Genomic DNA, 13,263 nt, shown 5'->3' on the forward strand with positions numbered 1-13,263 from the left:
CTTGGCTATTTGTCAGCCTCTGGCACAGGTGGGAAATCTGATGCATTGAGGTCTCAGTGCTCCTAAGACAAGCAGGAGATTCCTCTCTGAGAGGGGTATCTGGCTGCACCATAAGACCTGCTCGGTGCATGTGGCTTGCTGAATGTGTGGTGTGATGCATGGAGTTCTTTTTTCATTCAGACCCATATGTGGCAGAGGCAGACATAGCACACCTTTTCGGGCAGTGAAGCAACAGGATCAAACATCTTCAAAGCCTAGAAAAGAGAATTTTTTATATACAGCCTGTTTATTCTCGATACAGCCCTTTCTACCAAGTAGGCAGCTTGGAGATGGCAGTTGCTTTTCATCTATAATTAGGACAATCCTTGGTCTCCTAGCAACAAATACTAAAGAGGATCAAAACTGCTTCAAGGGATGAGATACTGGAACAAAGCAGACCGCTCCAAAGCTAAAGCTGAGCTTCCTCTACTGCAGATCTCAACCTTCCCATGTGAGCTCCAGCAGAGAGAGGAAATGAGTTCAGCACTTTGGGCAAATAAACTCCAAATATTGCAGTATGATGCTGGGTTGTGCCACCTATTCTAATGCAGCCGGGCTGATGAGCTCTGTGCATCAATGTAGTGAGTTTCCTATGTGGAAATCAGATGTCTGCACTCAGTAAGTTCTTTTTTTTTTTCTCCTCAGCTTGACTGCCATTAGGAGCACAGTTAATTAGTGACTTTGGAACCCCTGCTGGTGTTCTTCTTAGAGAAGTTTCTCCTGTCTTTGTAGCTGAAAGTCCAAATTTATCCTATGTAAAACTATGTACTCCCCTCCCCTCCTCTCCTTCTTGGCTCTCAGGTACACTTCTACCTAAACAAAGAAAAGAAGAAAAAGACAGAAACAAGGAGATAGGAGTATGTGCTTGGCATCCATAGCTGGAAGGATCAAGCCTTGAAGTGATCATTCTGGAAATCCATGCTCATCCAGTTTAGGAAAGAAAGGGTGTGAAGTGAGTGTATGTTGGTAATGAATAGCAGTGATAATAACTGCAAAGGTCAGCTGTGAGGAAACAGGAGCATGGGATAGTGAGCGACTGGGCAGTGAAACGGCAGGTGTTGTTCAGGGTAAATCCATGTTGGGTAACATGAGGAAACGGCCCCAACTTCACGTAGAGCTGACCATCACCACTGGGAAAAGGGAGACATCTCCAATGCGGGAAGGGTGGTTTTGGTAGTGGTGTGAGTGGCCTGGAGAGGAGCAGTGGGGATCTGCAGGTTGGCCTCTGCTTCAGCACAAGAACTGGGATGTTTCCTATAGACCAAATAGGAGGCAGCATAAAATAGGAATGAATTTTTAAAAATACCAGAAACAGAGTGAAACTCCTCATAACTCTGCATGGGGGTGTTAAAAGTGCAGCTGAACTTGAGTGGAGACTGGAATGTCATGAAAAAGCTGCACTGTGTTCAGAACAGTTCTGAGCTGTAAGGTCACTGCAGGCCTGGGGGAGGAGTCCCCGCATGCTGTCTGCTCTTGTAGCCCTTTGTGGATGTATGCTGCTGGCACTGTGGGCAGGGAGCCGCTGACCAGAACAGACCTTCAGGCTGGCTGTGCAGGCTTAGATTTAGAAGGGCTTGCTAGCAGAAGTCCTAACTCGTGTGCATATTACGTACATGCATACAAACACGGGTATACGTGGGGCATGCTGGAGCTCTGCCAGCAAAATACAGCTCAACTGACCAAGCATGTTGGAAGGGAACTTGCTGAGTGTGCTTTCTCCATACCCTTCAGGATCTGTGCTGAGACTGGGGCAGGTGTTCTTTGTTCCAGAGGAGCTGACGTACAAAGCTTTGGCATGTAGAACTTTGGGGATGTATCAGTGCCACTGCTCTGTCTCTTGCTTTCAGGATTTCCACTATGCAGGAGCAGGCAACCCTTCCATGCCAACACAGCTCCCAGCCAGATAGCTGTGTAGTAACTTGGTAATTGCTGTCAATGAAAACATGTATGCTGATGTTCAGAACTCTTAGGTAAAAGTGTAAGACGCAAAAACAATTGATTTGGGCCAAAAACACTTCACACCTGAGCCTTCCTTGGCCTCTGTCTATCAGTGCTATTGTTGGTGTCACACCTTCCTTTGACACTGGATCTTTGATTTCTTCTCTTTATTAGAGGTTTGCCCATGCAGTCCCATCCCTGTCAGTGCCTCCAGTGTATCTTGCAACAACATTGCCTTGCCCTATCTTGTATTTAAACTACTTTCCATTGTCTTTGGATAACTGGATAGCTGAGTCAACTTTGGTCTCTGAAGACAGATTCTGTTGAGAGCTGACATGAGCCTCCCTCTATGCTTCCCCAACGCCATCTCCAGTCTACTGGTCTTTAAAGTCTTTACCTCACTGCTTTCCTTTAGCTTTGTCTCACAGGGTGCCTGTGAGAAAATAATGAATAAACACTCTTCCTTATTCAGGAAGGACTTTTCAGCAAGAGAAAGAACAACATGGTGATTTTTTTCTGTCTCACGTTCCCTTGTTCTAGCCAAAGATTTGTTATCCTTCATGTCGCAATTAATGTTCGTAGGCACTTTGTGGTGTAGGTAACCCCCCTCGATGGCTGGAGGGTTCTTCATCTCCAGTAGCTGTTATGGTAGTGGATGCATGCAGCACTGCAAAGCGGTCATGTTCTGATCTGTGGCCTCCTTGCATGGCGTGTAATCACTCTAAATACCATCTGCTGGCTCAGGTTCCTTGCCTCTTGCAGACCTGGGTTAGATGAATGCACTGGGGCAAAGACTGACAAAATCTGGAGGTGTCTGAAGGACTGGAGCAGTGACATTTGTAGCAGACAATCTGGGTGCTCCAGGTTTGTAGGGGCAGGGACCAATTTTAGCCTGTCAGTGTGCTGAGCTGCAGTTTTGGTGTGTGCATCAAGAGCCATACACTTTTTTGCATTTCAAAGTAACTTTTCTTACCTGTAGGAACAGATCCAATTCCTTTCCTTTTTACATTTTTTTTCTGAACTCCAAGGGAGGGAGCTTAGGACACGCAGAATGGGAAACCTGGGCTTAAGGAGTTTAGAGATCTTTAAATAAGAGAAGCAGAGCAGAAGGAGTCTTACTCCCATATGCCCAGAGACACTTTTATTTCTTTCTTGCTCCTCTGACAGTTTCAGGCTGGCTTAGTGCCACAGAGCACTATCAGGAAGTTTGGATGAAGAGAAAAATGCTTTGCTGTAATCGTTGCTGACTCAATAGCAAAGAATTTATTGTGAGTGGTTGTGATTCAGCTTAGCTCTGAGCAAGAGTCTGTCAGATGTTGATACGACTTCTACTAATTCAGGGTTTGCAGACAGTGAGGTCTTCTTTGGGGACACATGGCTCAAACAGCTGCGTGGGGAGGGGTATATTAGGTATATTAGGCGTGCTGGGAGGTTCTTTTCCCTGTCTTTGCAAAGGCAGCAGTGCACCATAACTGACTGATGAGCAGAGGGTGGTCTGTGTCTCAGGCTGGAGTTGAGACATCGATGCTGGGAGCCCTGGGAAGTTCTGCTGACTTCACTCAAGTTTTGTTTAGCTTCTGTAAACTGTGGAACTACACCAGGTTTTCCCCCATAACCAGATATTTTAGCAAAAGAGACACGGGCATTGCAGCAAACCTGGCTGCTGCTAGATGTTTCCTCCTCCTCCTCCTTTAGCGTATGCCTGGATGCTTGCTTTCAGGTCTTTAACTGCATGTGATTGCCTAATGGTGATTTGGTGATTTTCTTGGCCTAGAAAAGGTGACTTTAGTCCTGAGTGTGGCGGTGGTTTGGTTCCCAGACTGCCTTGCTCCTTATGCCGTGAGTCCTGCGGAGACTTAGATTGCTGTTTACTCCATTCATTTTCTGATTGCGTTTCTTTCCAGGTTTTGAAGGCTGTTCCATGGTTCCCACCATTTATCCCCTGGAGACCTTGCACAACTCCCTCTCTTTGCGGCAGGTCAATGAGTTCCTGACAGCTGTGTGCAGGAGTTGCAGTGAATCACATGTTCAGTCTACTGCAGGTACTGATGAGGTGGGCTCATCTCTGGGTAGGGCAGAGCAGAGCCAAAGCAAGCAGTTAAGGACTTCTGGTCTTTTACATTTTGGGGGCAAACTGAGCAACAAGCACAGTCACAGGTGCCTGTTCCAGGTGTTCTAACCTCACAGTCCGCTGCGGGATCCAGCTCAGAGCCATCCTAGGCCACACACCTGAGGGATGAGTGGCTGGCCGGGTCTGTCTGCTTCTGGTCAGCACAGCGATGTGGAGACAAGCTCCAGCTTGGGAAATCCAAGGCTCAGGTTCCCAGGGTCTGGGGGTAGACACAGCTCTGTATGTGCACTCTTAAACTCTTTCCTGAGTGCCTGTTAGTGGTTGCTGGGGAATGTAGACTTATTGTGGCCATTCTGTTTTCTCTCTGCCTGAAAGTTATTGACCTGTGTATTTTTTTTTTCTTAAAGCTTTGTTTGATTCAATGATTGGCAGCCAAATACCAGGGGACCCCTTTATGTCTCAGCGAATTCTGTCATCATCCTCTTTCCCATTGCGCCAGAGGTCGGATAAGCCCCCTTGGTGTGAGTGTGCTCTCTTCTTGATCAGGGGTGAATGTGATGGAGAGGGAGGGGAGAAGAGGGTGGAATGGTAGAAGCCAGATATTGGTTTTATGCTTTGCCATCAATGGAACAGTATCAGAATGGGGAAGTAGGTAAAAGGAAATTTAAGTCATATGCCCTGTTAGAAAGCTCCCAGAGACAGATGGAAAAGGGGCTCTTTGTAGTACTGTGTATTACAGGGAACTCTGCTGTTCAATGGATAATCTCTCTAGGCATCCTCTGCTGAGTGCCACAGGACATGGAGAGTCTGAATGCACTTCATTTTCATCTCAAGTTCTGTGCTTCCCCATGACACATGGCCAACCCAGTGTCAGCATGTGGAAGCACTTCCTTACCCACCAGCCACATACATGCCATACTCAGAGCTCTATAGAGGATAGCCTTCCATTTAACTCTTCACTTGTGGGCTTTTCTGTAACCCCTTGCTTGTCACGGTCTCTGCTGAAGTGATGACTAGAGTTTGTCCCCTTTGCTGATCTGACTGCATCTTGAAGGGGAAAGACCCATCAAACAGTTCAACAGCAAACACCTTAACACAAGTCAGTGTTGCCAATGAAAGGCAGGTATGCTCTTCTCCTAGCTGTTGGCTCCTTTTGCCTGAAGAACTATTTGCTGAGCTGTCACTGAGGTCAAGGAACTGATCTGGCCAACAGCAATTGTTTAGTCCTCCCCCTTTTAATGGACTAGATGTAATCTAAATCTGTTCTCTAGTTTCACTCACTGTACAGCATAAGAAAAGAACAGTCACTGGTGGAGAAGTATTTATTTTTCCAGAGACAATTGTAGTTCAGCATTCAGGGATTGTGTGTGGCAGGATCCAAGGGCAGTGAGGTTAGAGATGAGTGTCCCATAATAGTGAGGGAATGAAAGAAAGCTTTTCCACTCAATACCCAACATGAAGTTTTGTGTTGCTCTATAATGTCAGTGTAGCACTGTATAACAATGTAAGTGTGGATTTTGTGCTTGTGATTTCATGAGCTGAACTGCTGCACACCCAATAGCAGCTGCAAGCTCCTGCCAGGGTGCATGACACATAGGTGACCCTCACCCATTTCTTGTAGAACTGCGGGATGGTGACAGCTTGGGTTTGCTCAGGCTTTGGGCTAAAGAAATATCAGCTAAATGTTTTATGATTTTTCCTCCTCTTTGCAGACAGCAGTGGCCCTTCCAGTACTGTCTCCAGTGCAGGCCCATCCTCCCCAACCTCTTTGGACAGCTGCACTCGTTTCAACTTCGCTGAGAAACTTTCCGTCAGTCCCCCCAAAAATGAGGAGCAGCTGAGTAGCCAGTCCCCTGAACAAGAGAGGCAGCCTGATAGTGGAGGGCTTGGTGTGGAAGTGGGCATGGCTGGGTTGTCAGTGACGGAGCCCAGCGCCCCAGAGACCTGGAGTAAGGACCCAGAGCCAGGTGTGCTCCCAGAACTGTGCAAGAAGGAGCTGGCAAAGGAGAACTCTAACCTGGAGGAAAAAAGTATGGTGGAGGTGGAAGAAGATTCAGCTGAGGAAATGTTAGATCCAAGTAACGTAGGGAAACCAAAGAGTGGTGCAGAGTCTGAGATGAGGCCAGCTGGGGAGAGAGTGAAGCCAGGTGAGGGTGATATAGGGGTAATGACTGGCCTGGATCAGTCTTGGCTGGCCAAGAACATCTTGGTGCCCTGTGAAGAGGAGCTTCTGGGAGAAGAGTTGGACCCAGAGCGTGTGAGTGAGGAACCATTTGTGGGCTGCAGTGCTCTGTCAGACCAGCTTCTGTCTGGTCAGCTGTGTTGGGAACAACCGCTGCCTCTTGAGGAGAGTGTGGAGGGGCTGCAGCCACCATGTCAGGAGGATCAGCAGAACTAGCAGCTCACTGGACAGCACACTGTGAGCGCTTCTAGCCTGGAGGCAGCCTGGAGGCAACTTCCTGCACAGCACTTCATGCAGATGGTTGTCCACGGAACAAGCCATGTCCCAAGTCCATAGGACTCCAGGTTGCGGAAGAGTCTGCTCTGCTCCTACAAAAGCCAGCTCTTTGCCATCCAGCAAGAGACAATACTTCATCTGCCATGTTAAACGAACAACAAATGCACCTCCATTGAGCAGGGATGTGGCACTGTGTTGGTTCAGCGTTTCCCTAGGGCTGTATGCTCACTGGGACAGTGGAGGATTGGTATTGCTGAGGCTTTTGGAGTGGTGAGTCCAGAGGAGACAAATGCTCCCTGGAGATTAGTAGGCCCACAGCCCTCAGGGAAGGCATTCTGGGCTCAAAGTAATCGGGTTCTTCACAACCATCAGCCTCCTCTCTGTTCCTTCTTTCTCCTTCTCTTGATCCCCACTACTGGCTGCCAAAAACTGATCCAGAGAGGCAGTAGAGGGAAGAATAGGAAAAGGAGAAAGCGTTCTGAGTGAGTTTGAGAAGGAGAGCAATGGGAAGAACAGGTTCAAGACTGCTACTTGCAAGAAAAAACCTCTCTCTGGAGTGGACTTGAATGTTTTCCTGCTGCGCTGGGCTGACAGGAGCCAGGGATCCAGCCAGAGGGAGGTGTGCAGGGAGGACACACACGGGTTTTTCTAGTCCCCAAGGGTCACGTGAGGTAAAGCTTTGAACTCTTGGTGACAGAAATTAAGAGAAACTGCTATTTGAGCAAATCAGGATTATTAGAAACCAATAAGAAGAAAACTTTATTCTATATAAAATGAGAAATATTTAATACATATTTATGTAAATGAGTTATGAGCGCAAGCCTGAGGGCAACGTTGACACAGCAGTCCCTGCCGCATCCTGAGGGCAGGACAGGGCTGTGCCTCTTGCGCCTCCTGTATTTATGGACAAGTCTGCGTGTTTGTCTGTAGCTATGATATAGGTTTTTGTGAAGCTCTGCCCAAAGATCTCTGTGCTGTGTTGTGATGTGTGTTCACAGTAAATCTCTGCTGTGGGTCTCGTGTCTGTCTTAGCTGACTTGTGCAGCAGTGTGCGGGTGCCAGATCTTGCTGATGCTCAGGGCAGCAAGCCTTGCTGGTTCTTGGCCATTCTGGAGGAAGAAAAAACTGTGGTCAAGACAAGTCACTGCTGAAGTGAGTGCGTACACATGGGGTTTGCGTGAGAAAGCCAGATGCTTCTTTTCATTCTCCTTTTTTGAAGAACTGATTGTATGGGGGAAGAGGACCTGGCTGCCCAGGACCCACAGTGGTTGCTGTAGAGTGAAGACTCTGGGTTAATGTTTGGTTCATCTCATGTTTTCCTTCTCACTGGTTCCAAGGACATCCTGTGTAATGTTTCCTCATGCCCAACAACTCTACCTTTCAGTTTGGGTGTTTCAGGTGATGTCCATTTGTGCTTGAAATGCAGTAGATCTTACAGTGGCTTTGAGTGCAGCTCTGCATCAGGAGGAAACCCACGCCCTTTCTGCAGGGCTTTGTGCTGGGATCTGGGAGAAGGCCTGCTGTGTGCTCATGGAAGAGCTCTGGCTTTTAGTGGCAGTATGGTATTCAGGTTTGGATGAGCAGCTTCCCTGGCCTGTGCCTAGCAGGGCTGAGGTTGCTAGGCTTTGGTGTGGCCTGGTCCTGAGAGTTGGCCGTGGGAAAGCTGGAGGTGGAGTAGCTCTCCAGATCCTTCTCAGGGCCCTCAGGCAATGCCTGTGCACTGCTGCAGTTCTGCCCTGCTGTGGTCCTCCTCTCAGGCCCACAAAGAGCCCAGCCGTTGCCACCAGCCGCCCTGAGCTCTCTGTCATGCTGCACAAACAGTGGTGCACTCCCCTCCCACTGCAGCTTCTTCTGAGATCTGCAGCCCCATCCCTGCCTTTTTTTTTTTTTCTCTGTATTCCTTGGTGCAGTGTTTCCTCCAAAGGGCTCCTGGGCAGCAGAGGAGCTGAACTGGTGGCCTCAGCCCAACCTGACTGCAGCTGGGCACAGCAGGAGCAGGTGGCTTCTGTCCTCGTTTTCAGCTGAGCAGCAGAAGAGCCCAAAAGAGTTACTTTCCCTTCAGAGGAGCTGTGCAGCAGGGCAGAGCTGTGCTGCTGCCATACGGATGGGCCTCATCATGCTGCACCAGCACCGTGTGCAGGCCCTGCTGCATGCCCTGCTGACCGCTGGCTCCAGGCTGCCACTGCCCAGCTGTGCCTCCCACACTCTGGGGATGTTTCCAGTTCCAGGGGAGCCGTGCCAGGCAGAGCAGCCGTTCCTGAGGATCAGAGGATGGACAGAGGGCTGCGGTGCAGTTCTGTGAGGCAGCATACACAGCAGTGACTGCACACACAGCTGTGCCTGCGGGCCCTCGGCCTGCTGCAAGGGACAGGAGACAGCTTTGGGACTGCAACAGTGAGCAGCCCTCCTCAGGAGGCAGATCTGCCCCAGCCTGGGCATCCCTTCTGCAGGGCTGGGCCACAGCAGCAGAGGGGGAGAAGCAGTGCTGCACACCCCTGCCCACACCATGCACACTTAAAGAATGGTTTGAAACAGCTGGAATTGTTCTTGTTCGCAATTAATGTGGCTTTATTATTAATGTGTTGGGCTCCTCTCTTGACAGTAGTTAGTTACAGAGTATTTCATATGGAAAAGGGCAAAAGGACAGAGGTTGAGGAACTAAATTCAAATAGAAATATGATGCTGAAGAAAAGAATCAGGGCTCTGTTTTTAAAACATTTAGCATAGAAGCTGGGAGCACAAGTTGCCATTTCAATACAGTTAAGACGTTCACTTTTTTCTTTTTTAATTATAGGTTTAAAATAGTATTTTGTACCTATTACATACAGGAAGATTACGTGTTGTTGCCCACATGCAGAAACAAGCAAAAGCAGAGTTTAACTGTTTCTCTCTGTAGTGTTCTATTACCTCTGGCTCTGGATGGGTTCTGCTGGCTCCTGCAGGCTGAGCAGAGTCCGACTGTTTACAAATTGGAATTTATACAGTTCTTTTTCCCCATAGTTTCAGAAGATCACAAGGGAGAGAGAGGAACTGAAGGCAGAAGAAACTGCCACAAAAGTCTGAAAAAAACTGTGGAGTCTTGAGGACACAGAATTGAACTGGGGAAAGATTGAGCAGTCTGAGCAGCACAGCTGCAGAGTGCAGGAGCACAGCGTGCAGAGGGCAAGTGTTTGCACTGAAACATGTGCCAACAACTGCACTCCTGCTGGGAGGATGCAGGCACCTTGCAAAGCCTCACTCTTACTGCTTAGTTAGAATTGCTTCAAGTTTAAAATTGAGAAACATTCATATGTGGGTCTATCTAAAGTTAGTGCATCAGCTTTTATACCTAGCCGTGCTGAGGGATCCAAGGACCCAGTCAATGAAGAGGTCATGTTTATTTCTCTAGCTACCCGGCACTGGACATTGGGCATTTTATTCCTGCAGATGGCTGCCATCCAGTCCCATTGACAAGTGAACCAGGATCTCCCCAAAGCACCGAAGGCAAAACCCCAGAGCAGTGTCTGGGAAAAGCATAAGTAGGTCCGTTACTGCCTACAATTGCTTGCTTTACCTGACATTCATAGAAAATAATCCCACTGGGTTGCAGAGAATGACATTTATTCTGGCAGACACACTGTGATTCCATGCTTAATGTGAATATAGCCCAGGGATTTCAGAAATCCCCCAGTAAGTTCACACACTCCTACCACAGAGTATGTTTGAAAGGGCTGACTGTCCCCAGGGAGAAGCTGCTAGCCTCGGGCTTTGTCCTGCAGCTGCTGGGTTTCAGACATAGCCTCGCAGGCTGCAAGCAGAGATCCCTTCTGTTGCCAGCAAATTCTCCGTGGTCCTTTTGTTGTTCTTCAAATTGCAGCATCTAAGTATTTGTACTGAGAAACCTCTGAGCTGACACCAAGAGCACGTAGTGTACAGTTAACACGTATAAATTAAAACAGTAAATCCAAACAAAAAGCAGCTTAAGATCAACAAATAAATATATAAATTAAATGCAAAATAAACCCATTCCCTAGAAGCTCCATTTTAGTTCTAGGAGCAATTTTCTAAGCAGCATTTTCTTTGTGTCAGCTGCTAGAAAACAGTAGCAAAGAAAATGAAGTGTCCTAGGCAAGTACAGCCCATCATCCTGGGATACTTACTGTGGAATCAGACCTCGGCTCAGGGCCAAGCACAGTGGGTGACGCAGCAGATGGAAATACTTGTATGCCAAGCCTTGCAACAGCGCTTTCTATCTCATCTCTCCTTCGTCAGAGGAGCACAACCTACTGCTGCTCATTTTGTCTTACAGAAAGTTAAAGTCATCCCTGTCATAACATGGTCCAGGTTCTGGCAAAGGCTTCCTGCTGCTGCTGACGCAGCGCGCTTGAGCACCAGCACTCTCAGAGTTGGTCCCCCTGCAGGGGCAGCCCGACGGCTGGAACGGGCTTGTATGCCAAGGAGGTTCTGGGTTCAGCAGCAATGGTGCCCTCGGAGCACACAGCTACACTGCTTGCCAGGGTGGCCATACAGCAAAGACACCACAGGTTGCCAGCTGCAACCACAAGTAGCTCCTCTGTGCTGGCAACACATGTACATCCCTGAAACAGGTATGGAGAAGCTATGAGCTAACACAGTCACTGATCTACTTCCCCCAGGTGTTTCTGCAACAAGTCCTTCCTCCTCATCCCACAGGTTCTAGTCTCCAAATCCTGGGTGTGCTTTTTTGACAGGGGCAGTTTAGGCAACAATGCTCGAACACAGCTAAGAAGCTGGGCTGTTGGCATACATGTAGCAAAGAAACTGCTGTTGCTTGCAGAACTGGCCCACATCAGCTCTACTGGCCAGACACTACCATCTCAGTATGGCATGCGAGTTCCTCAGCTGCCTCACCACACTCCTTAGTAAAACCTTTGGTTTACCACAGCAGGGAGGTTTCTCAAAGCTCATAGGCCAACAGAGGCCAGGTTGTTGCAGCCCTTCTGCTTTAGAACCGGCTGTAGTTGTGCGTTTGGATTCTCTCAAGTGTGACTGTTCAGGTAGCGGCCCCTCTGTGCCTCTGCAGATTAGCCACTTGGTGTGCAAACCTCAAGTTAGCAGGTTAGGAATGTGCTCTTCGCAGCAAAGAGCAACAGGCTGAGCATTCTCCTCTCAACCCAAGATGTCATTCAGTATGGCTCCCTGAGCACAGAGAGCCAGCATTGCAGGAGTCTGCAAGCATTTGGGACAGAAGCCTGCAGAAGTGGCCAGCAGTGGCCCTGCCCAGTTGGAGTACAAATCTCCTCACCTAGAACACCACCTGTATGCTCACGATGGGAGATGGAAGAATGCCCTTCACTGTCACACTGTGATTGGAAAGTTTGACTTTCCCTCATCTCAGTCCATTTACTTTGCAAAATAGTTTTCTTCTCTATCTCCCTGCCCCCCAAACACCGTCAACATGCAGCAGCAGCATTTTAGCCCTCACCAGAAAGACGAGGGTCGTGGTGCTACAAGTTAAATGGCAAGGCAGCCAGGAAGAGAGTGGAACAAGCTCTCATAGCAGCAAGGCAGCCAAGATAGCCTACAGAAACTGTACAGGCGGCAGAATAAAGCAGGGAAAGTGGAAGCGCCCCTGGCCTGCAACTGCTCTTGCACAAAACTAAGCTCAGTCCAGAATATTACAGAGCCCTGCACTTCTTTCTCACGGCATCCAGTGCTGAGCTAGATGGGTACCCGATTGCCTGACAAATGGGAACCATGTAAAGGATTAAACCAGAGAAGACCTGGACTGTGATTAGATGGTGTCTCTGATGTTGCATCGGTGATTGGAGTCGATGAATGAACGTGAAGTGGGACTGGGAGATTTAGAATTCAATCTTACAGGCTGGGAAAGATTCGTCCTGCATCACAACAGTGCTGCTGCTTGCCAGTACCATGATGTTTAGCTCCTGCTGTTTCTCATGTGTCTGCTGGTACCATTCCCGTGTCACCTCAGTATCATGTGTTGGGATCAACGTCACCTGGGGAAAAAAAGAAGCAGACGTGATTATCTGAGAACAACTGCAGTCATAAACATTGCCCATAAAAGCCAAGGCTAAAATTTCTCATTGATTTTGGAACACTGTCCCCTTGGTACTGCTTGTTCTACTTAATGTCTTTCAGATGTCAGATTCTCTAAGGCAGAGCTGCTGCTTTACTTTGTGCAGTACCAGAACAACGAGGCTCTGAGTTGGCTGCAATCTGGCAGTACTACCACAGTAACGCTGAAAATGGCTGCAGTACAGGGGAAAGCATCAGCAGCGCTCCAAAAACAGCCTTAGAAAGAACCCTCAGTGTGAGAAGGGACAGTGCTGGATGTCACTCCTATTGCGCCAATTCTGGGCTTCGTATACCTCCTGACCCCAGCGTGCAGCTCCAGGACTTTGAAATCTAAGGCTGCTTCATCTGACAGAGCACACACGCTTTCCTGTTTCTGTCTTCAGAAACAGTGCCCACCCTGCTGGATCTCCTACAGACCTGACTACATAGGAAACATGACTAAGAATACTTTCTTTTTTTTAATCACTAATGAAAGTTAGCATCTGTCACTAATAAAGTCTTTGAGCAAGAAGGGCTAGCAACAAGTGCCACAGGACATTGTGATGAAATGTAGGCTGCAGTGCTGCTTGTTTTCACTCGCTGATAGGCTCATCGTGGAGCAGATGAGCAGGCACGCTAAATGCTTCCTCAGAACGACGCGGAATGGAGACGCACCTGATTGCACTCACATCATTCTGAGGGTGCCCTCCTCCTCTTAAGA

The 13,263-nt window shown here is 48.4% G+C and overlaps 2 protein-coding genes across 10 annotated transcripts in view; one reads left to right on the top strand and one right to left on the bottom strand.

Moving 5' to 3' along the window:
- PPIP5K1 (diphosphoinositol pentakisphosphate kinase 1) overlaps positions 1-7,521 on the top strand; it is a 40,114-nt gene extending 32,593 nt beyond the window's left edge. For all 7 annotated transcript variants that reach the window (XM_042887980.1, XM_042887986.1, XM_042887981.1 and 4 more), the window contains 3 exons: positions 3,882-4,019; positions 4,456-4,569; positions 5,761-7,521. In XM_042887980.1, the coding sequence (XP_042743914.1) occupies positions 3,882-4,019; positions 4,456-4,569; positions 5,761-6,446 (938 nt within the window). In that variant the 3' untranslated portion in view covers positions 6,447-7,521. The remainder of the gene's footprint in view (positions 1-3,881; positions 4,020-4,455; positions 4,570-5,760) is intronic.
- A 1,526-nt stretch (positions 7,522-9,047) lies between these two features.
- Positions 9,048-13,263, bottom strand: part of MAP1A (microtubule associated protein 1A) — a 54,923-nt gene continuing 50,707 nt past the window's right edge. For all 3 annotated transcript variants that reach the window (XM_042887977.1, XM_042887976.1, XM_042887978.1), the window contains one exon: positions 9,048-12,484. In XM_042887977.1, the coding sequence (XP_042743911.1) occupies positions 12,329-12,484 (156 nt within the window). In that variant the 3' untranslated portion in view covers positions 9,048-12,328. The remainder of the gene's footprint in view (positions 12,485-13,263) is intronic.

Source organism: Lagopus leucura, unplaced genomic scaffold, assembly GCF_019238085.1.
Source record: "Lagopus leucura isolate 7727_CA_CO unplaced genomic scaffold, USGS_WTPT01 Super-Scaffold_100128, whole genome shotgun sequence".
NCBI classification, from domain to species: domain Eukaryota; kingdom Metazoa; phylum Chordata; class Aves; order Galliformes; family Phasianidae; genus Lagopus; species Lagopus leucura.